At 44.7% G+C, this 27424-nt stretch overlaps 2 protein-coding genes across 3 annotated transcripts in view; one reads left to right on the plus strand and one right to left on the minus strand.

The window, feature by feature from the left end:
• The window catches only part of LOC145411468 (uncharacterized), a 73180-nt gene extending 62928 nt beyond the window's left edge, over positions 1-10252 (minus strand). The window contains exon 1 of the mRNA XM_080281517.1: positions 10131-10252. Within this exon, the coding sequence (XP_080137643.1) occupies positions 10131-10252 (122 nt within the window). The remainder of the gene's footprint in view (positions 1-10130) is intronic.
• Positions 1-27424, plus strand: part of Arp8 (Actin-related protein 8) — a 189480-nt gene that overhangs the window by 138693 nt on the left and 23363 nt on the right. The gene's annotated exons all lie outside the window — the stretch shown is intronic.

Consider the following 27424-nt stretch of genomic DNA (forward strand, 5'->3'; position numbering starts at 1 on the left):
TTGAGGTGGATCCGATCCAGATGGAGGAATAAATCATAAAGTTCGTTGGCATTGGCAGCAGTATGCGATGTCTGAGATTCAGTAACAGGCCAGACTGAGTGGAAAGATTTAATTGATCAGCTGTGTCAGACCGTAATAGTAATCGTCTGGTAGGAAAGAGATGTTTCAGCAGTAAATTTTGTTTTATTGGCAGTAGCTGAGATACGATCTCTCTGAATGTTTTATTATATTCTAATATTTCGCCACAGCACAGTAATCTATTATCACTCGCTATTAACAGATAACACCACAAATCATCACATCACCACGCGGATGCACACGCAACTGTTCGTACTGAAACTAGTTAGAGCCACCTCATTCAGGACCGATGTGATATTATTTTGAGTGTTACTGTGATGTGTTGGTGGGCTTTGTTGAGGCTCATTTAAGACTTTTAATGAAATGCGAATCCTTAATCTGTTCATGCCCCAGCTGGGATCGATCCTTTGATCTTGCGCGATCAGCAGTCCATTTTCTTACCACGTAACCTCCATCTCCCATGAAGGCAACTAGGATACAATGGTAGTATAGTGATGCCATGGTGGTGGTGAGGTAACAGGGACGTGGTGATGTGTTGACGGGTGGTGAGGTGACTGGGTTAAGGTCGTGGTTGTAGTGGTGGTGGTATGATGGTGACAGGATGGAAGAGCTGTGGTCCGGTGACAGGGAGTGGGAAGTGGTGTTAATGGAGAGACAGGGTTAGGGTGGTGGTGGTGGTGGGGTGACTGGGTGATTGTCTTGTGGTGGTGGGGTGACTGGGTGAGGGTGGTTGTGGTGTTAGGGTGACTGGATGAGGGTGGTTGTGGTGTTGGGGTGACTGGTTGAGGGTAGTTGTAGTGGTGAGGTGACTGGGTGAGGGTGGTTGTGGTGTTGGGGTGACTGGATGAAGGTGGTTGTGGTGGTGGGGTGACTGGGTGAGGGTGGTTGTGGTGGTGGGGTGACTGGGTGAGGGTGGTTGTGGTGTTGAGGTGATTGGATGAGGGTGGTTGTGGTGTTGGCGTGACTGGATGAGGGTTTGTGGTGTTGGGGTGACTTGGTGAGGGTGGTTGTGGTGGTGGGGTGGCTGGGTGAGGGTGGTTGTGGTGGTGGGGTGACTGAGTGGTGGTGGTGAAAGTGATGGTTTGATGACGATGATGGTGGTAGTAGTGATGGCGGGGTGAGGGTGGTGGTGGTGGTGATGGGTGGCTGATGACAGGGTGAGGATGGTGGTGGTGAAAGGTCGGAACGATGGTAGATGTGGGTTAAGTTATGTAATGCCCTTGGGAAAGTCCAAAATAGTTTTATATGGCGGTTTCCTGTCAAATACAGTACTGTAGTGGTGTGAGGAAATATGGCGTAATTTTCAGCTGTATGAGCATCATCGTCGTTGTCATCTCGTCACCATCATCGTCATTTTCATCAGACCTCTTCTCCCACCTAAGATTAGGATGAGGTAGAATCTAGACAAAAAAAAAAAAAAAAAAAAAAAAAAAAAAAAGGAGAAACTAACCAAAACTGACCAGTTACGTGGGGCACACTCACTTGACATTCAAGCCCTCAGAATCCTGACTCTACGCCACAAGCATAATCTTCCACAATTTTGCGCATCATTTAACCTATCAGCTAGAGTCATATCCGACAGCTACCACTTCGCGGGGAGAAAACGGATGCCAAACCCATGTCCTACGCACAAACGTCTTCCAGCTATCCTAGTCCACTGTTACGAGTAGTTCCATAGCTTCATCACCTTCCAAGAGTGTAGGTGAGAGGCGTTAGAAGTTTAGTTGCCACCCATTGTGAAGAGTTCAGAGGGAGAAGACAGTGCAGGAAACTTGCCACCGTGTTTGTTGACTGGAAGGCCCCCTGGCGTAGTACCTCATTACTATTGCTGAAAGTCAACCCAGTCCAAGAGTTTCACCAGAGTTAGTTCACGGGACCTATCGGATGGTTTATGCTGTGTTTTCACCAGCCCAGTGCCGGAGACGGACTTTCGTTGCAGATTTGAAGAAAATCGTCTGGTGTTTCCGGAAATTGAATTGTGGAGATATGCCAAACAAGAGGGGTTAAAGTGGACTGGGTATAGCCTAATTCACAGGGTGGGGAGGGTTTCATGAAAAGAGGATGTGGTGGGTGGGTTGGGGTGAGGTCATTTAAACTTCACCAAAAGTTATAGCACACGCCACACGAGTTGTGAGTGAACTCACCAAAATTGTCTGCTTATGTTAGTTGATACTTTTTTTTTTTTTTTTTTTTTTTTAGAAAAGCAAGTGGACAGATTGGTGTATATGAAAAAAATATTAATATTTTTCCTAACGGGTTTCCCACGGGGAAAATCGTTTAACATTTGGCATATAATGTACTTAAGTAGAACTGCAATTTTCTTTTCTTTTCCGTGTCGGTCACTCTTAACGGATAAAACATAAATCATCACACAGTTTCATATTAAAGTACCATAGTGTATACTAGTTGCTTTGTTTGCATAATACAGTGTGACAGATTTCCTGTCAAAATCGAGGAAATAGCTGTGAACAGGTTTATGTTAGACTGAAACACAAGAGATGATGATCTCGGTACATTTGAGTGCATGGAAGGAGGACAGTAGTCAGAGTCAGGGTGAACGGAACGGAACAGGAAGTGGAAAAGGAAGGGTGAGATTATTCGTGGTAGTAGATCATGGGTAGGCTTACTGGTGATATACCCAGAAAAGAGGAAAGAGGGGAGGAGTGGAATAGCTTCACGGCAGCCACACCTGGTGTAACAAGGATGTCTACACACCAAGTAAAGCTGGCTGCAAATAGATGGAGAAAAACACTCCCTACCCCGCTGCTGTTACCCACATAAAACAGTGAAGCATAAACATATACTTTGCAATTCATTTTTATTATATAACTCTAATTAGTAAAAATAGGAGATACATTAGATTAACTTACTGTATTGTAACCAAGTATTATAATTATTTTAATTTACTGTATTGTAACCAAGTAACATGATTATTTTTTAAGTTCAATCTTTTCAAATAGCCCCATGAGCCAAAGTGAGGCTTTAAGACTATGTAATAATATTTATGTAAAAATGTTTATATAAAAAAAAAATGGTTAGTGACGGGGAGGGTTTAGGGAGAAAGTGAAAGGATAGTGAGTTAGGGTCTCTGAGAGAAGGGGTGGGGGGTGGGGGCGTGGATGAAGTAAGCAGATTTCAGCGAGCTAGATCATGAGGGGGAAGTAGACATGAGGGAGGGAGGGGGGAAGGAGGAGCTGGTGATGAGAACGGTGAGAGGAGCGTGTGATGAGAGAGTGTAGAGTGAGAGGGTGTGCATGGAGAGTGTAGAGTATGAGGGTGTGATGAGAGTGTAGAGTGTAAGGGTGTGATGAGAGAGTATAGAGTGAGAGGGTGTGATGAGTGTAGAGTGAGAGGGTGTGATGAGTGTAGAGTGAGAGGGTGTGATGAGAGAATGTAGAGTGAAAGGGTGTGATGAGAGTGTGTACAGTGAGAAGGTGTAATGAAAGTAGAGTGAGAGTGTGTAGAGTGAGAGTGTGTGATGAATGTGGAGAGTGAGAAGGTGTGATGAGAGATTGTAGAGTGAGAATGTGTGACATTAGAATGTGGAGTGAGAGGATGTGATGGGAGAGTGTGTGTGATAGGGTGTGATGAGTGTGTGTGGAGTGAGAAGGTGTGATGAGAGAGTGTGGAGTGAGAGGGTGTGATGAGAGTGTGGAGTGAGAGAGAGAGTGAGAGGGGATCATGAGGAGTGTGGTGAGTGTAAAATGAGAGAAGAGTGTGATGAGTTTATAATGAAAGGAATGAAAGGTTGTGATGAGAGAGTGTAGGGTGAGAGATGAGTGATCATAATGTTGAGTGAGGGGAGGAAGAGGATGTAATGAGAGTGTGTAATGAGCAGCCGGAGAATGAGAAGGCAGTACAACAGCGTAGAATGAGAGGATGTGCTGATAGAAGGTAGAGTGGTAGGAGTGATGAGAGAGAGTGAGGTGACTGTTCGTTGTGTGTGTGTGTGTGTGACCTTGGGCTTCTTCCAGTGGTGGCTTTTACTGTTGCATCACTCCTTCCGTTACTCTCTCCTACTGTACTCCTTTTACTCTAACCTGGCCCAGATTTTTTGCGCATTTTCTCGCTTATTTATATGGTACCTCACTGGCAGAAGAAGGGAATACAACAGTTCAGCTTCATTTTCGTAGCACTCCTTTGTGCCTAGTGCTATGTTCTTTTGTTAATCTCTTACTATACACAGCTTTCGTGATGGAGAGATGTCAGTTTTAGTCCAAGTTATAGTACGAGAAATATATTTTCGCGGCTATGAATCATTGACTGGTAATATCTACCTTCATCCAGAGAACATCTTTTGAACTTTGTTGTTGCTGTCTCTGGATTATTTCATGCTCGGGAGAATTTTGGAATTGGAGGGATTAGATATAGCCTTCATTAACCCTTTCAACAGGTATTGTCGTTTCTACATTGACTGAAATCGTCTGCAGGCTGCAGAGTTTGATATATCCATACGTCATCTTAGTAAGAGGTTAGAAATGTTGTCTCATTGCTTTACAGTTTTCATTCCGTATGAAGCCTTGTAGTAATGATAGTATAGACTATAACGTTGTAGTGTGAAGAGGGTCGTAACCATATGAGTGATTATTATTAAAACACCAGTTAAATAAAATACACAGTACACCACACGGGTTTGTTCGTACGGCATTTTGTATAGTTTGTATTGGAGCTAAATTACTAGTGATAGTATTGTATGGTATTTAATGGAGCATTGCCTGATGTTTTAATGTGGGACTTGAGAGCCGAGTGGTTCTTCCTTAACTGATTGCTTAGACTGGTAATAGTGCCACCTTCATGTGGTGGCATCTATATAGCGGAATAGTGGAGCTACCCAGTTTTACAAATGTCCCTCATCTTCCTCCCATTCCCCCGAAAGGAGGGTGGTGGACTGCAGAAGGGAAACATCAGCCTGCACTCCACTGGATTCACGTTACAGATGAACCTGGGGCTGTAGATACTATTACTTTATTAGATTGATGACAGTGTTTTACTAAGGTAGGCCTGACTGGTGGCAATAGTGTCATGGTAGGCTAGAATGGCGGCAATAGTATCATGGTAAGCCAGAATGGTGGCAATAGTATCATGGTAAGCCAGAATGGTGGTAATAGTAACATGGTAGGCCAGAATGGTGGAAATATTATCATGGTAGGCCAGAGTGGTGGTAGTATTGTAACAGTTATGATTTCTTGATATTTTTTCCCCTCGATATTACCAGACAATTTACTTATCCTTGGGGAAAGCCGTATCAGTGTTTTTTTTTTTTTTTTTTTTTTTATGCAAGGAAGAAGGAACCAAAGGCCAGGAGCCTGCAAATTGCTCCTTCCAAGAAGAAAAACAAAATCAAGATAACAGAGAACCAAAATCAAGAGCCATTAATTTCGAGATGCCTAAACACACTGCGTTTGAAAGACTGGAGATTGTAGGGAATTCCTGAAATGAGTTTAAATTAGGATGGGTTAATTAAGGTTAGGTTAGGTTGATTTAAAGTAGACAGGTTAATTTAGATATATGGTAAGTTATGTTAAGCGTTCATTTAAATTATTCTAATCTAACCAAACCTAACCCAAACTTAACCTAGATTATCCCAGCCTAATTTTACCTAACCATAATTAACCCATCTTAATTTAACTCATTTCACGAATTCAGTAGGGATTTCATGAAATCATTGGTTACACAAATTCCCTGTTATATATATATATATATATATATATATATATATATATATATATATATACCTCGGCTGCTTCCCCCAAGGAAAGGGAGGTAGCCGAGACAGGACGACGCACTTCCAATTTATTCATCCATTCAAACACATTCATTCGCATCTTAGCCCCAAAGGGGAGAAGGGACAGATCCTCACCGCACCACACCACACGAGGGTCAGCTGCGCAGTGCAATCAGTGACATCTGCAGCAGGGCCCGACGGCAGAGCTGGTTTACCCCTGCCACATCATAATAGACCCATCCCCTTACCCGCACCTGACCTTATCACCTGATTAGACAAATGCGGGAGAATATCCCCTCAGGTCTGCGTCATCATTTATTCATTCAAAATTTCTCTCCATTCATTTCTATCACGCACAGCCACTCTTCCATGCTCAACAGACATCGCTCTCGCATCCAACGCTCTGTTCACACTGTCCATCCATCCTATTCATGGTCTTCCTCTCAGCCTTACACCTCTCTCATCAGACCTAGTTTTCTTTATCACCATTCGCTTATAATCCATTCTCTCCATATGCCCAAACCATCGCAACACCATCTGCTCAACTCTACCTGCCATCTCCCGAAGAACTCCAGTTCTCCTTCGCACTTCATCATTTCTCACTCGATCCATACGTGTCACTCCACACATACTCCTCAGACACCGCATCTCCATTACATTCAAAATTTTCCTTTCTGCTATACTCATACCGGTATTCCATGTTTCAGCCCCATAAAACGCAGTCGGTACCACAACACTCTCATACAGCCTTCTCTTTACATCCATTCTAAGCGAACGACTTCTAAACACTTTTTTCATTCCTCCCAGCACCTTTCCTACTTCATTCATTCTAAACTTCACTTCTGCATCTATTCTTCCATCCACAGCAACATGTGACCCTAGATACTTTAAACACTCTACCTCAAGCAAGTCACCATTCAAAACTATATTCATCCTCCTACCATCTATCTAATCTATCTATCTATCTATCTGTCTATCTATCTTTATATTGTGTGTTCTTACCTAATTGTTCTTACCTAATTGTATCTTTACAGGAATGAGTCAAGCTCGTACTGTCCCGTGTCTTAAACCATATTTATCGTACATTTCCTTAAATTTGTGAATTGTTTTGGCACACACTATTTCATTCGGTAGTGCATTCCATTGATCAATTGCTCTGTTTGGGAAACTTAATTTCCTTACGTCTTTATCACCTCTCCTTATGCAGTTTTTTGCAGTGTCCTCTTGCTGATGCTTCTCCATATGTCAAGTAATCATTTATGTCTATTTTCTCCTTCCCTGATATGCACTTATATAGCATTATCATGTCACCTCTTTTCCTTCTCTCCTGTAGTGTTGGTAGATTCAGTTTATTTAGTCTTTCTTCGTAGCTTAGGTCCCTTAAGCTTGGTAACCATCTTGTAGCGGCCCTTTGAACTTTTTCGATCTTGTCTATATGCTTTTTGAGATGAGGACTCCAGACTACTGATGCATATTCCAGGGTTGGTCTAATGAATGATGTTATTATCCTTCTTAGCATGTCTTCATTTATGTATGTGAATGCTATTCTCATATTTGCAAGCAGTGTATACATGTTCCGTACCTTCTCGCTGATGTGGTCAGCCGGAGATAGTCTGTTATTGATAATCACACCTAGGTCTTTCTCTCTTTCTGACGTGTATAGGGTTTTATTTCCTAACTTATAATCCCAATCTGGTCTTTTTCCAGTTTTACCAAACTTGATTACATGACACTTGTCCACATTGAATTCCATTTGCCATGTACTACTCCATTTATGAAGTTTATTTAATTCTTCTTGTAGCTCTTTACAAGAGTCTGTGTTAGTAATTCTCCTTTGTATTTTTGCATCATCTGCAAACATATTCAGATAGCTCTCATTTCCAGTGTTACTGTTTATATCATTTATATACACTAAAAACATGATTGGTTCCAGCACTGAACCCTGTGGTACTCCACTAGTCACTTCTTTCCGTGTGTGTGTGTGTGTGTGTGTGTGTGTAGGGTAAAGTGCAAAATAAATTGCTGAGAACGATTTGCTATGAAACCTCCTTGCCATCTAGAACACGTCCTCAACAGGGTAGCTCATAAAATATTTCCCGAGTTGTCTCTGCTTCACTCTCCATCGTCCTTACTTCACTGTCCATTGTCTTTGGTTCGCTTTCCATCGTAATTGCTTTACCCTCCATCGTCATTGCTTCGTTCTCCATCGTCATTGCCTCACCTTCCATCGTCTATGCTTCTGCGTTTTCTTCATACCTTGGGTTACGCGCTACGGTTCAGTCCCAGAACTGCCAGGCGCTAAATACTGTTTCTAGCCTAGCCTTTGATCCCTACGCTGCAAAGAGGAGAGGGCAATAATGACTGCTACCGTTACCTCGTAAGTTATATTCTACCGTCGCTGTTACTTTCACCAGTAAGTATGCCAGGATGCTGTTGCTGACATAATTAGTACTGATGCACTCTCACTCGTACGTCTTCCGTCACACTTTCTCATTGCCGCGAGTAACCCACTTACTCCGATGACGTATTATGCAGTGTTTTCTCGCTACCCCCGAACGATTTAACTTCAGGGAAACCCCTCGCAGTGAAGGGGTGAAAAATGATCACTAGGAAAGGTGTCACAGGTATGTATAATAGAAAGTTGGAAACAAGAATGAAACTGTATATAAAAACAAACGAAAAATTGTGTCGAAAACTTGAAAGGGATAAACTGGAGCTTTATGAATGGATAAATTTTGTAATGGCCGTCACCAAACAAATGACGGACGTGCACAAGTAAACTACTTCGCTGCCCACATCCCACTTCCTCTCTCACTTTAGTTCTTACGTAATTGTATCTTTACAGGAATGAGTATGTGTGTGTATGTGTGTGTGTGTGTGTGTGTGTGTGTGTGTGTGTGTGTGTGTGTGTGTGTGTGTGTGTGTGTGTGTGTGTGTGATAAAAGTGCCTGTGAGTGTTTGTGTATGTGAATGAGGTTTGGATCTTTGAAGGTGTGAATGTGCCTGAATGCTTGAATGCTTTGCTATTTGCCATTGAATCTGGCTGACGCGCGTACTCTTATGTAGGCAGGATTGTAGAGCGTCATCTTGACACTAATTTTTGTCCTTTTGCAGCCTATTTCTCTGAGCTTAATGCCAGAATAAGACAATACTACTACTTTACATCTTTTCCATAGCACTTCTTCGTGAATAGTCTATTATAGTGCTAATCACTTACATTCCATCATTACAGCCGACGAGATGACAGTTAAGGTCAATGTAAAGTGGACATAGTAGCAGTGTGAAGGTCGGCAATGTGTGTATCGCACATATCGTGTGTGTATTTCGCTACCGAGGATGGAGAACTGACAGACAGTCCTGTCTCGTGTACTTTACAATCAGGTACAAAAGTTCGCGTACTGTTCCACTGTGTCTTCTTCACAGTTAGGGATGGTTTATATGATCAGTCTTGGGGCATAATTTCTGTTATACTACGTGTTCTGTGTCTCGACTTCTTGGTTCCAGTCACGGTGCAACTCTGGGCCCTTAATTCCTGACCGGGTCAGCACTAGCAAGGAAGGGAAACAAACACCACAAGTGAACAAATACACCAATATATTAATAGAGAAACAGTTACACACACAATATTCTATGACCAGAGTCGAAATTGCACAATGCTTTACACTGATACTGGTCTGAATCACTGTCCACCTAGTTCAGCATCTTTGTCCCATGTCTGGGTGACTTCCGCACAGTATCACGGAAAATATCTCACCAATACAGATAATACATCAACACAGAGAGGTTTACATACAACACAATCCAGTATACCCACAGGGACAGCTCTTACGGCTAGGTGCTCGCGTGACAGACGGGTCCTGGCTAATACATCATCTCCGCGTGACATGTACAACAGTCTCAAGCTAACTTAGCCTCTATATACGCGTCACACAGGCCGAGAATATACCGTAGGTCACACTGGGGGGGAGGGGGGATGCGGGGCTTACTGAGGATAGGGAGGATTTCTCTGTGGGGCCGGGCCGGGGGCAGGGAGGAGAGGAGGGGAAGGATCCAGTATTGAGATATTGCTGCGTTGCGTGAGTGATACGGGCTCGTCTGTTCTCCAAACGGGGGGGGGGGGCTCAACCCGGGGCTGGGGTTATACACTCCGTACATGATTCACAAGGGCTTGACTCGTCAACAAGGGGGGAACACAAAAAAAGGGAGGGGGGGGGGCGTGTACCGCGTATGGAGATAGGGGAAAGGAACACAGGAGAATGGTTCACTGGTAATTCAGTACAAAAGGGGGTTCACACACTGGGGAGGCATGTAATCCGAGACCTGTCACTCAGTTCTGACGGAGAGGAGACCACAGCCCATGGGGGAGAGGGCCTGTGCAGGGAGCTCCAGGTGGCGGCCAGGCGCGGGAGGCGGGCCGTCCGGGGAGCTGTGCAGAACAGTGGGGCCCATGGGGTTGCCACTAGTCCAGGAGTAATGGGGCGGCTCTCTCGCCGTGCTGGCCCTGCAGGAGGCAGGGCTTTTGGGTCTGGGCCCAAAGAGGGCCAGGAGTCAGGTAGTACACCGTCGGCCCTTGGTCGTCTTTGGGGTCCGGGGGAGGGCCTGGTGGAGGCCCGGCCCAAGTGTTGGCTGGGAGGGGGGTGCCGCCGAGGAAGGGCGGCCTGTACCCTGGCCTGGGGCGGCCATCGGGGGAGGACTGTTGCCGCTGGTGTCGAGGGAGGTCCTTTGGCCTCGGTGAGCTCCTGGGGAGGTCTACTGGCCCCGGGGACTGTGGCCTCTGCTGCAGGGGGAGGCCGACAGGGTAGAGCTGTGGCCTCTGGTCCTGGCAGAGCCCATCAGTATCTGGGGTGACCCGGGCTGCAGGGACCAGATTCTGGGCCTCAGGGGCACCTCGTCTGGTCTGGACTCAGGAGGGGAGCCTGTAGGGGGAGAGACTCCAGCCTTCCAAGGAGAGAGCTGGAAAGAGTGACACCTTGCTCTAACACCAGTGCATTGAGGCGAGCCAGAGGTGACTCCTTTTGCCAGGCAGCCCCGTCGGGCACTGCCTGTGCACTTATGTGGAACAGGGGTGTGAGGGTACTCCTTTCGTAGGGCTAGGGCCTCCTGCCCTGGAGACGTCGGGAGGAAGGGGTCGGATGTACACTCTCGGCTTTCGCCACAGCTCCGATGGAGCGTGCCCTCCCTTCATCAGTTTGGGGTTACCTGTCCCAGGGACATCAGGAGGAAGAGGTCGGACGTACTCTCTCGGCTTTTGCCACAGCTCCAATGGAGCGTGCCCTCCTTCCGTCTGGGAAGGTCTTGTGCCTGTAATGTCGGGAGGAAGAGGTTGGACGCACTCTTTCAGCTTTCGCCACGGCTCCAGTGGAGCGTGCCCTCCTTCAGTCTAGGCAGGGGAATAGCAACCCTAGAGGCTCCTCCTGAGTCTTCAGTTAGGTGTGGAGCCGATCCAGAAGACTCGGCGTCTGAGGGTGTGCCTGGGAACTTGCCACTGCAAGTCCCGCCCCGATTCTGGCGAGCATTCCCTCTGCTGGAGAGTAGTGTACTTTTTCCGTACACTGCCAGGTGGTCTGGCTGCGCGGAAGAGGGGCGCCGGGTCATGAGGGAGATGCGCTGTTGTTGCCTGGACATCCGCTGCCCAGGTAATTCAGCCCCTCCATTGTCTCCTTGTGGGGTGGGTGTCAGCCCCTCACTCTCTCCTCCTGGGGTTGTGGTGTCGGGCTCATCCCGCCGCGCTGGTATTTCAATTTCCAGGCATGATAACAAAGCCTTGCACGGCCACTGATATTGTAGGCGGTAACACTGAACCACGAACACTTCATTGGCATTCGCGTGTGGGATCCTAATAATTGCATGGGCGGGACGTAATGTGTATGCCTGCCACACCACACAGACCATCAGTGGACATTGAGCCGTCATATGCACCTCCCACCAGTGACCCTCAAGAGTCATGGTCACAATCTGAGTGAAGAGAGATGTTAACGTTGCACTTCACTGAACTGTGTTGGGACCGCCCATGCCTGCCATGCCGTATATGATGAATACAAAAGCAGAAACGAATGCCCTCAGGGAACAGTAAAGTGTGAAAATGTAATTCATTTGTGCAGGCCTGTTTGTCGGAAATAAAATATACTGTACAGATTACGCAGTTGCCACAGAAAGAAGATGAAACTGATTGCCTTAATGTAAACACGCAGTCAACTGAACAGAGATATGTACAGCACAGTGCTTTCCCCGTGCGTTTCCGCTGATTTGATTTGTACTTGTACATCTTACATAGTAACTGATAGTGTAAACTACCCCTTCTCTGGCTTAGACCAAACTTGGTGGTAGTATTGAAGCTTAGCCAAGGGAATGACCAGTTATTATTGAGGACAGTAGATTAAAGGTAAAGTCATATGGCAAGGTCAGTTCATACAGTTTTTCTCTGATTTAGACCAAACCTTATGAAAGGGTTCATGTAATGACAAGGACGAAGATTTGATTCTGAGAACAGTCAGTTAATGTCAAGGTCGCAGGGAAAGATCAAGGTCGAGTACGGAGAAACTGTGTTGATTCGATATGGACCAAACGTGGTGGAAATGTTAGGGTTCAGGCAAGAATGAATAATTCGATTTTGAGAGCACTCGATTGAAGGTAAAGGTCACAGGGCAAAGTTGAAACATCGTCCCTTAGAACAGTTGGTGGTCGTGGGTACTGCACTTTCCGAGTGGTTCTTCTTTATATTATTGTTATGCGGGGCGTTTTTAGCTCGACTTCTCGGACCAAAAACACTCGCAACTGAGCGGGGTCCTCTTTCCGGACCGGAAATAAAACACTCACAGAGGAACAGGGCATAAAAACTAGGCAGTACACCTCAACACATCTATTAGCTTATTTCAATACACTGTGACAATTGTTACGGAACAGAGAAAGAAAATGTACACTTTAAGTGAGAATACTAAAAATCACTACTGTCCCGTAAAGTTCCAGGTTCAAAACAAAAGAGTTAGGTAAAATTACAAGTTAAAGTTTAATGCTCGAACTAACAACAAAACATTCAGGACTCATAAGGATAATGTAATGGCAAAAAACAGGTTAAATATATGGTTAACTGCAATAGCCTCTATTAACACGAAATTAGCAAGAGTAAATTTATCTAAGTCAGCCCTGATAAAATGACAATACCAGATAATACTCAGTGAATGCAAGATATATTATTACAGATACAAAATATTATTAATAAGGGCTGACACCCAAAACACATGAATCACAAAAACCCCACTAGGCCCAAGAATTAACACCTTATGCTACACAGTACAAGAAAAAATGCAATAACACTTATACTCAAATTACACAGCTGCTAGATGGCTGGAGACTTCCTGAGCACTCACAATAATAACAACTGTACAGGGGAGGACAGAAATGTGAACAAAATGAGGAGTAGATCTAAGTGGCAATAATGCAGAGACTGAGCTCATTATATAGGGGCCAGCAGAGCTTGATACAACTTGTAAGAAGGACGCGCAAATGAAGCCATGGGGACAAAGAGTTGACAATCCTGCTCTGAACAACAGAAAGAACGACTTACTCTACTATAAGGGTAGAAAGGGGGAGTGAGGTAGAACACGCTCGTGATCAAACATGCAGCATACTGTACGTTAGAATTACACAAAGGATGATGAAATCATAGGCTATGTAACACCTCCCCACAAAGAAAAAGAAATTTACAAAGGAAATTTCTTATTACTCTAAAACAATCTGTCTAAAGTCTAGATAAGCAATCTGCAATAACATTTTCTTTCCCCTTGACATGTTGTATGTCTAATGAATACTCCTGAAGAAGTATACTCCATCTTGTCAATCTCTGATTTTTATCTTTAAACTTACTAAGGAATTTCAGTGGGTTATGATCGGTATAAATGACTATGGGGTCAAAACCAGAACACAAATAAAATGAAAAATGCTGTAAACCCAAAATCAAGGCCAAAAGCTCTTTCTCAATAGTTGAGTAGTTCTTTTGAGGTGGAGTGAACTTCTTACTGTAATAAGATACAGGATGTTCAATACCCTGATCATCCTCTTGCAGCAAAATAGCCCCAGCTCCTGTATCACGTGCATCAACAGCCATCTTAAAAGGCTTAGCAAAATTTGGAGTAGCGAGCACTGGCTGACTTAATAGGATAGCTTTAAGTTTCTTGAAAGAGGATTCACAGTTATCGGTCCAGACAAATTTAACTCCCTTTTTCAGTAGGTCTGTAAGCGGTGATACAAGAATTGAAAAGTTAAGAACAAATCTCCGGTAATAACCTACCATTCCCAAAAATCTTTGTAGCTCTTTCCTACTTTTAGGTCTGGGAAGATCACTTATAACCTGAACCTTAGCTCCTGGTGGTGCAACATGTCCATCACCAATTACGTACCCAAGATACTGAACTTTAGCTTGACCAAACTCACACTTTGATAAATTAGCTACAAGATTAGCCTGAACCAAACGCTCAAGAAATTTACTGACATGGCATAGGTGATCTTTCCAGTTGTCACTGAAGATTAATACATCATCAATATAAACAACACACCCTGCCAAACCCTCTGTTACAACATTCATGAGCTTCTGAAATGTGGCTGGTGCATTCTTCATACCATATGGCATTACAGAACATGCAAAAGTCTTTCCTAGTGTTACAAAACATGAGATCTCCCTAGCACGTTCAGTCATAGGTACTTGCCAGTATCCCTTTAACAAATCAAACTTACTTATGTACCTAGCCTTTCCGATCTTGTCTATGCAATCTTCCACGCGAGGGAGTGGGTAAGTGTCTGTTTTGGTTATCTGATTAACACGTCTGTAGTCGATGCAAAGCCGCTGTGACCCACCTGGCTTAGGGACTAGAGTGACAGGAGAACTCCACTCGCTCTGACAGGGCTCAATCATCTTGTGGTCCAACAGGTAGCCAAGCTCCTTCTCGATGAGAGGAACTTTCACTGGGTTCACACGGTAAGGAGGCAATTTAATTGGCTTTGCGTCTCCAACATCGACATCATGCATCAACACAGTGGTTCTTCCTGGAGTGGCACGGAACACTTGCGGGTACTCCTGCAGTAATGCCGAAAACTCCTGCCTTTCCTCGGGAGCTAGATGAGAAAGCTTAGTCTGGAGATCATTCATGATATCAGGATTCTTCCCCAAACTATCACTCAGGCTCATACTGCATGGGAGAGCTTCACTTGCAGACTCGGGTGGAACAGCTACGGTGCAGACTGGATTATTTTCGTCCCGCCTGTGATATAACTTTAGCATGTTGATGTGACAAAGTTGCTTGTTCTTTCTACGATCTGGTGTGGCGATGACATAGTTGACATCACTGAGTTTCTTCTCCACGAAATAAGGACCACTAAACTTGGCTTGAAGAGGTTGTCCATGCACCAGTAGCAGAATCAAAACCTGATCTCCTGGCTGAAAGTGGCGTAACCTGTACTTCTTATCATACCAAGTCTTCATCTTCTCCTGAGCAGCTCCTAAATTCTCTCTCGCCAGCTGTAAAGCAGTGGACAGCCGTTCTTTGAACTTCATCACATACTCCAGCAGGTTGACGTCATCTTCCTCCGACAGCCAGCATTCCTTGAGTAGCTTAAGGGGTCCTCTTACTTCATGGCCAAACAGTAGTTCAAAAGGTGAGAAGCCCAGTGATTCATTTGGAGATTCTCTTGCGGCAAACACAACAAATGGAGGACCTTTATTCCAGTCTTTCTGATGTTCCAAACAGTATTTCTTGAGCATCGATTTGAGTGTTTGATGATATCTCTCCAATGGTCCTTGAGTCTGGGGATGGTAAGCTGAAGACGTGATCTGGGTGATGCCCAACTCTTTCAGAGACTGCTTGAAAACATTTGACATGAAATTACTTCCCCGGTCAGACTGTACCTCCTTGGGCAGACCAAACTTTGTGAAGAACCCTAGCATTTCCTTAACCACGTTCTTTGCTGAGATATTTCTAAGTGGAATGGCTTCAGGATAACGAGTAGCCATATCAATCAGGGTCAACACATAAGAAAATCCTGAAGAAGTCTTAGGAAGAGGGCCCACAATATCCACCAACACACGGGTGAAAGGCGCCTCAAAAGGAGGAATGGGAACTAGAGGTGCAACCTTTTCGGTCTGATTACACTTCCCCACAACTTGACAGGTGTGACAAGACTTACAATACCAGGAAACATCCCTGAAGATACCTGGCCAGTAGAAGTGTTTCAGAATGCGTGCCACAGTCTTCCTCACTCCAAGGTGTCCTGCCAACCTGGAATCATGAGCCACTCTAATGATATCCTGCCTACAAACACGAGGGATGACAACTTGATGTACAACCTCCCATTCACAGTCGGCTGATGCTGTTGGGGGTCTCCACTTCCTCATAAGTACTCCTGACTTTATATAATAACAAGTAGAAGCACCAGCTGACTCTTCCTCACTGCAAGCAGAGCTAGCTAGACCTTTCAGCTCAGGGTCAGCAACCTGCAACTCAACCAACTCTTGACGAGACAAATTATCAACACTACGGGGTACTGCCTCATCTGGTGAGTGGTCCAAATTAGCAAGAAAAGTGTCAGCTAGGATAACATCATCATCATCATTATCCTCTAAGTCACCAGTAACTTTAGACTTAGCCCTAGTGACAGCACATGCAGAGAACACATCAGGGACATCACAATCCTGGGCCGCAGCCACTGGCTCACTAGACAACTGAGGAGCTGGACACACTTGACTTCCACCAATATCATTTCCAAGTAAGAAAGTTACACCTGACATTGGGAGTGTCTCAACCAACCCAACCATAACGGAACCATTAACAAAACCAGACTCTAAATTCACTCTGCACAGAGGGACAGAGAAGTAATTATTCCTTACACCTTGTAAGATTACAGTTTCATCAGAGGAATTAACATTAGAGCCTAGAACACTGGTCAGCATAAGGGATTGGCAAGCACCTGTATCACGATATATTTTAACTGATTTCCTGTCATTACTGTCCAGAGGACTGACAAAACCATCAGACAGGAAATTAGCACATGAACTCTTGAGAGTGTCACCCACGTCACTGCTCAAAAGAGGAGCTTCATCATGAGGATTTAATTTACCCCTCAAAGCAGGTTCAGTTAACTCAGTTAAAGAATTCTGGGAACTCTCAAGGGTGGACACTAGACCAATTGACTGAATATTTAAAGACTTCTTTTTGTTCACATCACGCTGTCTCCTGAAACATTTCTCCGTAGTATGACCAAGCTTACTACAATAAGTACATTTACTTTTCTGAAATGTAGAGGTGAAGCTGGTATTTACTTCCTGAGAAACATCATCTTTATTCTCTTTCCTGTTACCTGTACTCTGAGTAGAGGCAACGTACTTACTCTCAGCTTTCCCTTTTTCTTTAAAATATCTCTTGTGAGTGAGAACATATTCATCAGCTAAAACTGCAGCATCAGACAAATTATCTATTCTTCTCTCATCAAGATATAGGCTTACATCTTTACTAATACACCTTTTGAAGTCCTCCAGCAAAATCATCTGTTTAAATTTACCAAAATCAGAATCCACATTCTTAGAATTTAACCACTGCTCTAAGAGATCTTCTTTGATTTTTGCATACTCAACATGGGATTGCTTATCTTGCTTATAAGTTGTCCTAAATTTTACTCTATAGGCTTCAGGAACAAGCTCATAGGCCTTAAGAATCAAGCTCTTAACTACATCATAATTATCAGATTGATCCTGAGGCAAAGATGCATAAGTTACTTGAGCTTTACCGGTGAGATCAGTTTGAAGGAGTACTGGCCAATACTTTTTGGGCCAATTAAAACCTGTAGCTACCCTCTCAAACAACTGAAAATACTTTGTTAAATCAGATTCATTAAAAGGAGGGACAAGTTTAACATTTTTAGCCACATCAAAATCATCAGAGCTAGATGATCCAGTTCCACCTTGTTTCATGCGATACTCATGGTCTGCCTGAATCCTAGCATGTTCAACTTGTGCCTCAGCCTCCTTAGCACGAGCCTCCTGCAGGGCTAGCTGTAACTTAGCTAATTCAATCTGCGTTTGCTTATTTGGAGGAGTTACATTAAACAAGCTTTCATTAATCATGTCAACAATTTGATCTTTAGAATGAAGAGAGCGAACAGCAATTCCCAATTGTTGAGCAACAAGCTTAAGTTCATTCTTTGTTCTGTTTTCTACATCACACACTGTTTGCACATTTGACAAAAAATCTTTGGCTTCATCAAGCGTAGTAATAGTAGACATCATGAATAAATCTATCTATCTATCTATTGCCAGACGCCTCAATCCCGTTTGGGGTGGCCACAAACAAATCGCCTCCAAGTCGCCCTGTCCCCCGCCATTTCACTTCCCTGCTCCCAACTCACACCCCCCTCTCTCATATACCTCTCCACCCCATCTCTCCATCTCATCCTCGGCCTCCCCCTCCCTCCTTCCCCCTCCACCTCACTCACATACACTTTCTTCGTCAGTCTTTCACCCTCCATCCTCTCCACATGGCCAAACCACCTCAGTGTGTTCCTCATAATGCTTCCTATCACATCCACATCAACAACACAACGCTCCTTTATATCCTCATTCGTCAGCCTGTCTCTCCATGTGACTCCACAGGCTCCTCTTAATTAACTCATTTCCACGGCTCTCACTCTTGACTTGTGTCCTTCCAACAACGTCGAAGCTTCACTTCCGTACGTTAGAGTTGGTATCACAATACTGTCATGTAGTAACTTTTTCACTTCCATGCTCACTTCCCTGTTTCTTATCACTGCTTTCAAAGAACCAGCAACCTTTCTTCCCTGCTGTACCCTTTCAAGCACTTCACCCTCCAAACATCCATCCTTACTCATCACACTACCCAAGTACTTAAACGTACTCACATTTTCCAATTCCTCACCATCCAACCTCGCTGTACATTCACTGACTTCACCTCTCTCAAAGACCATCACTTTACTCTTCCCTACATTCACCTTTAGATTCCGTTTCTTACACACTCTCTCAAACTCATCCACCAAGCCTTGCAGCTCCCCTTTGTCTTCACTCAACAACACAGTATCATCTGCAAACAACAGTACAGGGAGTTTCCAAACACTGTCCTCTCTCACCAGGGCCACTCCAACATCCACTACCCTACCTTGTACCTCTTTTATTACCCCATCCATGTACAGATTGAACAACCATGGAGACATGACACATCCCTGTTTCAACCCAACTTTCAAAGAGAAAAATTCACTTAGTTCATCATCCACACGCACTGCAGCCTTCGCACCATCGTACATACTCTTCACAGCATTCAACAACTTCCCATCTACTCCATATATTCTTAACACTTTCCACAATCCTAGTCTATCCACCCTGTCATATGCTTAAATGAATAAATCACAGTCACAAAATATCAAGCAATATCCTTATGATAATATCCTGAATATCCTGATAAGAGGTTGCCAAATTTATGTTATGGAACAGAGAAAGATAATGTACACTTTAAGTGAGAATACTAAAAATCACTACTGTCCCGTAAAGTTCCAGGTTCAAAACAAAAGAGTTAGGTAAAATTACAAGTTAAAGTTTAATGCTCAAACTAACAACAAAACATTCAGGACTCATAAGGATAATGTAATGGCAAAAAACAGGTTAAATATATGGTTAACTGCAATAGCCTCTATTAACACGAAATTAGCAAGGGTAAATTTATCTAAGTCTGCCCTGATAAAATGACAATACCAGATAATACTCAGTGATTGCAAGATATATTATTACAGATACAAAATATTATTAATAAGGGCTGACACCCAAAACACATGAATCACAAAAACCCCACTAGGCCCAAGAATTAACACCTTATGCTACACAGTACAAGAAAAAATGCAATAACACTTATACTCAAATTACACAGCTGCTAGATGGCTGGAGACTTCCTGAGCACTCACAATAATAACAACTGTACAGGGGAGGACAGAGATGTGAACAAAATGAGGAGTAGATCTAAGTGGCAATAATGCAGAGACTGAGCTCATTATATAGGGGCCAGCAGAGCCTGATACAACTTGTAAGAAGGACGCGCAAATGAAGCCATGGGGACAAAGAGTTGACAATCCTGCTCTGAACAACAGAAAGAACGACTTACTCTACTATAAGGGTAGAAGGGGGGAGTGAGGTAGAACACACTCATGATCAAACATGCTGCATACTGTACGTTAGAATTACACAAAGGATGATGAAATCATAGGCTATGTAACAATACAAACAAAGAGTTACAAGATATGATGGGGACAGGTTTACAGAGTTAGCTTCACATTAATATATGGCACACACAGCACAGGCAGAGGGTAGAGTTCTGTAATTGTATCTCGATGGTGGATTGTAAGTTCTAAGTACCTGTATTGTGTCTATAGGCAAAATGAGTATTTTATAGTCGACCTGATGCACTATAGGTGGAGTGGGCCAGGGGTCGAGAGGGTGAGTATTACTATAATTGATTAGAGCGCGAGTCGCGACACTCGAGGAAGTTACTTAGTCGCGGAGACACTGTTCACCATATTTTGGCTTTTCCTCGTGCTCGGGTTCTATGTCTGGGTTCACTAGACTTTTCTGTTCTGCCTGAGTATTTAATTCACAAGGCGTTGCTAATATTATTCCGGCCTCACCCTTTCACTGTCACTGTTCACTCCCGTCTCTGTGGTTTTCTCTGACACAGGAGATACTCTTTAGTCACTATCGCCCTTGTTTCCTGGGCTTAACACAAGAGGCGCCAGGGCATGGGAGAGGGCTCTACTGGGGAGCCCTCCTGCAGGAGACAGTGGACTACCCGTAGGGGTGACACTGCCCAGGGTTCCTTCGTCAGGGGAGTGCAGGGAGGCTCTCCCGTTTGGGGGCCTCGACCTGAGAGGCCCTCATGTTGGAGCCTCGTCGGTGGGGTGCAGGGAGGCCCTCTGGACTGGGTGCCTCGACCTGAAGGGCGGCCCTCGGGACTGGGGCCTAACAGCTGCAGGAGGCGGGCCTGTCGCCTCTTCCGGGCAGAGAGTCGTGGGGGAGTAGAGCCCAAGTGGCTTGACTTTGGGGCCTGCCGGCCCGGTCTGGGAGCCTGGGTGCTGCGGTCACCTTTAGTGAAGGGTGCCGTCAGGGTCAGACTGCGGCACCTCTTCTTTCCGGCATCCGTCAGAGACTGGGACCGAACAGGTGTAGGCGGCAGGGACGACACAGGGCCGCGCCACCACTCCGGTAGTACCTCGGGGGGAACCACACCTGGAGGGAGTAAGAGAGGGGCGTCCCACACAGCCGAGAGGTGAAAGGCCGGCCGCGCAAGGGACCTCCTTCTCTGGGAAGACCTCAGAGATCACAGATGAAGGATGTACAGTGGCCGATCCTTCCCCCATACATACAGTGGCTGATGTGGCAGTTCCGTGATCTCCAGGGCCTACAGCTGAAGGGCATACAGTGGCCGACCCTTCCCCCACACGTACAGTGGCTGATGTGGCGGTGCTGCTCCCGAAGGAGGAAGAGGCAGACGAGGGACGCACAATGGCTACACCCTCCCTGGCACGTACAGTGGTCAATACCGCGGCTCTGCCTGCCCCACGGAAAGTAACAGAAGGACGTACAGTGGCCAATCCTTCCCCCACACGTACAGTGGCCGATGTGACGGTGTTACTCCCGTAGTAGGAAGAGGTAGTGGATGAGGGGCGTACAGTGGCCGAACCCTCCCCGATACGTACAGTGGCCGATATAGCGGTTCCACTTCTGCTTCCTTTTCCAACTGGAGTGCACTCAATAGCTGACACTCTGGAGGTAGTACTCCCGTAAGAGGAGGAGGTAGTGGATGAGGAGTGTACAGTGGCTGAACCCTCCCCGACACGTACAGTGGCCGATATCGCGGTTCCACTCCTCCTCTCTGCCAGTCGGAGTGGGCTCAATAGCTGTCACTCCGAGGCCTTTGCCAATCGGAGTGCTCTCAGTAGCCGACACTCCAAGGCCTTTGCCACTCGGAGTGCGCTCAATAGCTGACACTCCAAGGCCTTTGCCAGTCAGAGTGCACTCAGTAGCTGACACTCCGAGGTCTTCTCCAGAGGTGGCTGTAGCTGAAGGACGTACAGTGGCCGAACCTTCCCCAACACGTACAGTGGCCGATATGGCGAGGCTACAGGGGAAAAACAACTGAGGGGCATACAGTGGCCGAACCCTCCCCGGTACGTACTGAGGCCGTATCGCGGTGTTGCTTGGGACTGACTCTGGATCAGTCCCACCCCGAACCTGGTGAGTGCTGTCCCGCCCGCAGGGTCGTGTCTTCCGCTGGCGTAGTTTCCGTCGGGGCGGTTGAGGGGTAGAGGAACTCAGGACAGGGAGGCACCGATGTCCTTCTTGCCCCGGGTTGACCTCTCGGTGACCCGGCCCTCCGTGGTGTCCTCCTGGGGTGGTGGTGAGGCGGCGGCTTGGTGGTAGGGTGGGGGGTGGTGGGGTGGCCGATCCGGCGGCGGCAGGTATTTCAATTATGGTACTGCCTACCATTAATGGTTTTATTCAGCATAGGTGAGAATTCTTGCAGTGAAGGACTTAAGGGCTGCCTTGTCAAAGGCTTCCAGTTTGAAGTGCTCCTAAGCCGAATAATAACTTTGGAAATGGCAAGAATACTATGTATTTGCGTATGCACATTTAGTACAGTACCATACACATTTTGTCCATGAGAGGTTTCGTACCAATTCTTCCTTGACTATTTGTGTGTTACTTTGATATCTCATGTGTGTTGTTGACCAGTAATGTAGCAGACGATAATTATAGGTGTATTGTCTAAAACAAACTTCTTAGCAAAAGGTGTTACGAAAATCCTAAGTAAAAAATATACGCACACATGAAACTTTCACACCTGCGTGCAAACACTTAAACATATAAACATATTTAATCACGTTAACACTTCCACTTCGAGTGCTGCTAGTACACATAGTGGTTATAGATACACATGAACCGAACACATAGTCCGTGGAGATAAACATAAGAAACAGTGGTTACACAAGTTCCTTAATCGTAATGGAGCAATGTAATACTGTACTTGGTGCGGGAGTGTGCATCAAGCGTGTATGTATGTGTGTGGGGAGGGGGGGGTATTGCATCATATAGTCGCTTGTGTTGGTCAACATGTCTCTTCCACCCTCACGCACCTGACACACACACACACTGACGCGCCTTTCTCGCTGCTTCCCCCCCCTCTCTCTCTCTCTCTCTCTCTCTCTCTCTCTCTCTCTCTCTCTCTCTCTCTCTCTCTCTCTCTCGGAGACCATTTACTATACTGGGTGGTAACCAGATAACCAGGTGACTCCTCAGTCAGCTGGATGGAGCTAGCAAGGTTTATGGTCTGAGGGATGGCGTGGGTTTATTGCATACATAATCTTACATACAGGTGAATGTGGGCTGTTTCCCATGCCATTGTTTGGACTGAGAGGACTGGCCCCAGACCTCTACATTCCTATCTATCTATCTACTGTATAGCCAAACACCATAATCCTGTAAAGGGTGGCCGTTTAGCTTTGAGTTAGTGGTTTAGCAGGGAGGGGCACTAACTCTCCGCCAACCCACTTGTTGACACGTAGGGAATACGTATGGGTTGGTTATATGGTTACCACCCAGCGCTGTAAATGGTTTCCTGGCTTAAAGGAAACCATTAGGCTTCTCACTCAGTGTAAAGTCACCTGAATAGGAAAGAAGAGTAATCAAAGTGAATTAAAAGATGGGAGAAATAAGAAGACAGGAGGGAAGACATAGGAAAAAAATGATAAAGTTGAAGGAAAAAGCAGGCAACACTACATCAAGGGAATGGATGATGATCGCCACCACCTTCCACGCTCTACACTCCTATTGGAGTAAAAAAGGATTGGGTTATAAATGAATACATAAATCACATAATATGTTCCTTTATGCTTTGTATGATGTATTTCCTTCTTGTCCATTTATGGTAATGTTTATGTTGTATGCATATTTAGAGAAAAAAATTGCAAGATTATGTTCTTGAGTGTGGGAGTAAATAGGGGAGTATTTTCTACTTTTTGCAGTAATTACTGCTTATACACACACAGACACACACACACACACACACACACACACACACATATATATATATATATATATATATATATATATATATATATATATATATATATATATATATATATATATATATCTATTGCCAGACGCCTCAATGCCGTTTGGGGTGGCCACAAACAAATCACCTCCAAGTCGCCCTGTCCCCTGCCATTTCACTGCCCTGCTCCCAGCTCACAATCCCCTCTCTCATATACCTCTCCACCCCATCCCTCCATCTCATCCTCAGCCTCCCCCTCCCTCTTCCCCCCTCCACCTCACTCACATACACTCTCTTCGTCAGTCTTTCACCCTCCATCCTCTCCACATGGCCAAACCACCTCAGTGTGTTCCTCATAATGCTTCCTATCACATCCACATCAACACCACAACGCTCCTTTATATCCTCATTCGTCAGCCTGTCTCTCCATGTGACTCCACAGGCTCCTCTTAAATAACTCATTTCCACTGCTCTCACTCTTGACTTGTGTCATTCCAACAGCGTCCGAGCTTCACTTCCGTACATTAGAGTTGGTATCACAATACTGTCATGTAGTAACTTTTTCACTTCCATGCTCACTTCCCTGTTTCTTATCACTGCTTTCAAAGAACCAGCAACCTTTCATCCCTGCTGTACCCTTTCAAGCACTTCACCCTCCAAACCTCCATCCTTACTCATCACACTACCCAAGTACTTAAACGTACAGTACTCACATTTTCCAATTCCTCACCATCCAACCTCGCTGTACATTCACCGACTTCACCTCTCTCAAAGACCATCACTTTACTCTTCCCTACATTCACCTTTAGATTACATTTCTTACACACTCTCCCAAACTCATCCACCAAGCCTTGCAGCTCCCCTTCGTCTTCACTCAACAACACAGTATCATCTGCAAACAACAGTACAGGGAGTTTCCAAACACTATCCTCTCTCACCAGGGCCACTCCAACATCCACTACCCTACCTTGTACCTCTTTTATTACCCCATCCATGTACAGATTAAACAACCGTGGAGACATGACACATCCCTGTTTCAACCCAACTTTCAAAGAGAAAAATTCTCTTAGTTCACCATCCACACGCACTGCAGCCTTCGCACCATCATACATACTCTTCACAGCATTCAACAACTTCCCATCTACTCCATATATTCTTAACACTTTCCACAATCCTTGTCTATCCACCCTGTCATATGCTTTCTCCAAATCCATGAAAGCCGCATACAACTTCTTTCCCTTCTCTAGAAACTTTTCCACTAAAGATCTAAGAATGAATATCTGATCTACACAACCTCTTCCCTTGCTAAAGCCTCCCTGTTCTTCTCCAACTAATTTCTCTGTTCTTTCTCTAACTCTGTCAATAAGAATCCTACCATACACTTTTCCTATCATACTAAGAAGACAAATGCCCCTATGATTACCACACACTTTTTTTTTCCCCTTTTCCCTTGTATAAGGGAATAATTATACCTGACTTCCAATCCTCCGGGACTCTACCTTCCTCCCAGGCCAATCTGCACATCTTCCACATCCATTCTACTACTATCTCTCCCCCATGCTTCAGCATTTCACCACACACTCCATCAATTCCTGGGGCTTTCCCTGATTTAACTTTCTTCATTGCTTCCACAACTTCTATCCTACTGATTTCTTCCTGTCTTCTCACCTCCCTCCTTCTCCCAGCCATTCCCCAGCCACTTATACTCGCATTACTTCCATCCTCTATGTTCAACAATTCCTTAAAGTGTTCTCTCCATCTGCTCACTTTTTCTCCCTTCTCCACTAGTAATCTACCATTTTTATCTTTCACTCCCCTGCTAACTTCACTTCCACCCTGCCTTACTCTTTTCACCTCTTTCCAGAACATTTTCTTACAGTTCCTCCACTTTACACTCAAATTCCTTCCAAATTCCTCATCCACTCTCTTCTTACTCTCTCTTACTAATCTTTTCACCTCTCTCTTTCTTTCTACGTATAACTCTCTCTTCCACCTCTCAACTTCTTCCACGCCCCTATTTCTCATCCATTCATTGTATGCTTTCTTCTTTTGTGCCACAGCCTGTCTCACCTCTTCCACCACGCTGTTCCTTGCACCCCCCTCCGTCTTCTCTTCCTTCCACACCACCTCACATGCTGCACATATTTCTTCTGTAAATATCCTACACACACCTTCCATGTCTCCCATCTGCTCCAATTCATATTTGCCCAATCGTTTCTCCACTTCTCTCTTATACTCTGCCTTTTTCTCATCCTCTTGTAACCTTTCCACTCTCCTTGCAACTACTCCTTCCTCTCGTCTTTCTCTTCTTCTATTCCTCCATCTTACTTGAATTCTAATTCTGGCCACCACCAAGTAGTGGTCAGAAAGTCCACTCCTCCAGCCTCTATAAGCTCTTGCATCCATTACACATCTTCGCATCCTTTCATCCACACACATATAATCAATCATTGCCTTCCTTTCATTCAGTTCACCACCCACCCTTCTCATCACTCGCCATGTATACCTGTGGATCATTTTATGCCTGAAGAGGGTATTGGCTATCACCAACCCCCTCCCAGCACAAATGTCCACTAACGCACTCCCATTCTCATCTATCTCAGCAGGCACACCCCACTCACCAACTATTCCATCCACCTTCACATTCCCAACTTTACCTTTCATATATATATATATATATATACAGTAGAACCTCTCTCATTCTGACTATATGGGGGGAAGGGTTGTCCGAATTAGCAGATTGTCCGGACCATCAAGGTAATCTCCAGTTCATACCAAAAACTATCTACATATGGTATGTTTGTTAATTATTAACATATGTGGCATATGTCAACCCTACATAACTGCAAAAGATGAAAGGATACTAAAATAACCAAACTAATCATGTACGATAGTTTTGTATTGCATAATTTACAGGTAAGGCCATGACAAGAAACTAGCCTACATTTTAAATTGTAGTAAGTGAATAAGGCCCGCGCAGGCAAAAAAATAAATTAATTAGTTAAGTGTAATATTTGGAATAAAAATAAAACTTATGTAGGCAAAAAATACATTGTCATCTTTGGCATATTGATAACGTCCATATGGGCAAGAAGCTAATGTTTGATGTACAAGTAAAGTACATTTGAGTACAAAAAATAACCTACAGTAATCACTAAACACTGCAGAATATTCTGACCCATTTTTGTGTAAGCAAACTCCTCCTTTCAACACCTTTATTCATTGCAGAAGCTACACTTGCATTAAGGGGCATGGTAAGGAGAATTAACTTTTGAAATACAGCGTAAAAATATAAATGGTTGGTGAACTAGTTGATGGAACGAATGGTAGCATGTGTTTAAACAGGCGCCCATGTTGAAACCTAGCGTGATCCAAGACTAAACGAATGATGATCGCTTTCCGCGCCGATACTGAAAATGACTTTAGAATTACTTTCAACATATTTTTGGAGCTTATTATTTTTAAATTTTGTCCGAATTAACAGAAGTCCGGATTAAAGGGGTCCGGACCAAAGAGGTTCTACTGTATATAT

Source organism: Coenobita brevimanus, chromosome 89 (genome assembly GCF_032717465.1).
Source record: "Coenobita brevimanus isolate Jiangsu-jjx chromosome 89, ASM3271746v2, whole genome shotgun sequence".
NCBI lineage: Eukaryota > Metazoa > Arthropoda > Malacostraca > Decapoda > Coenobitidae > Coenobita > Coenobita brevimanus.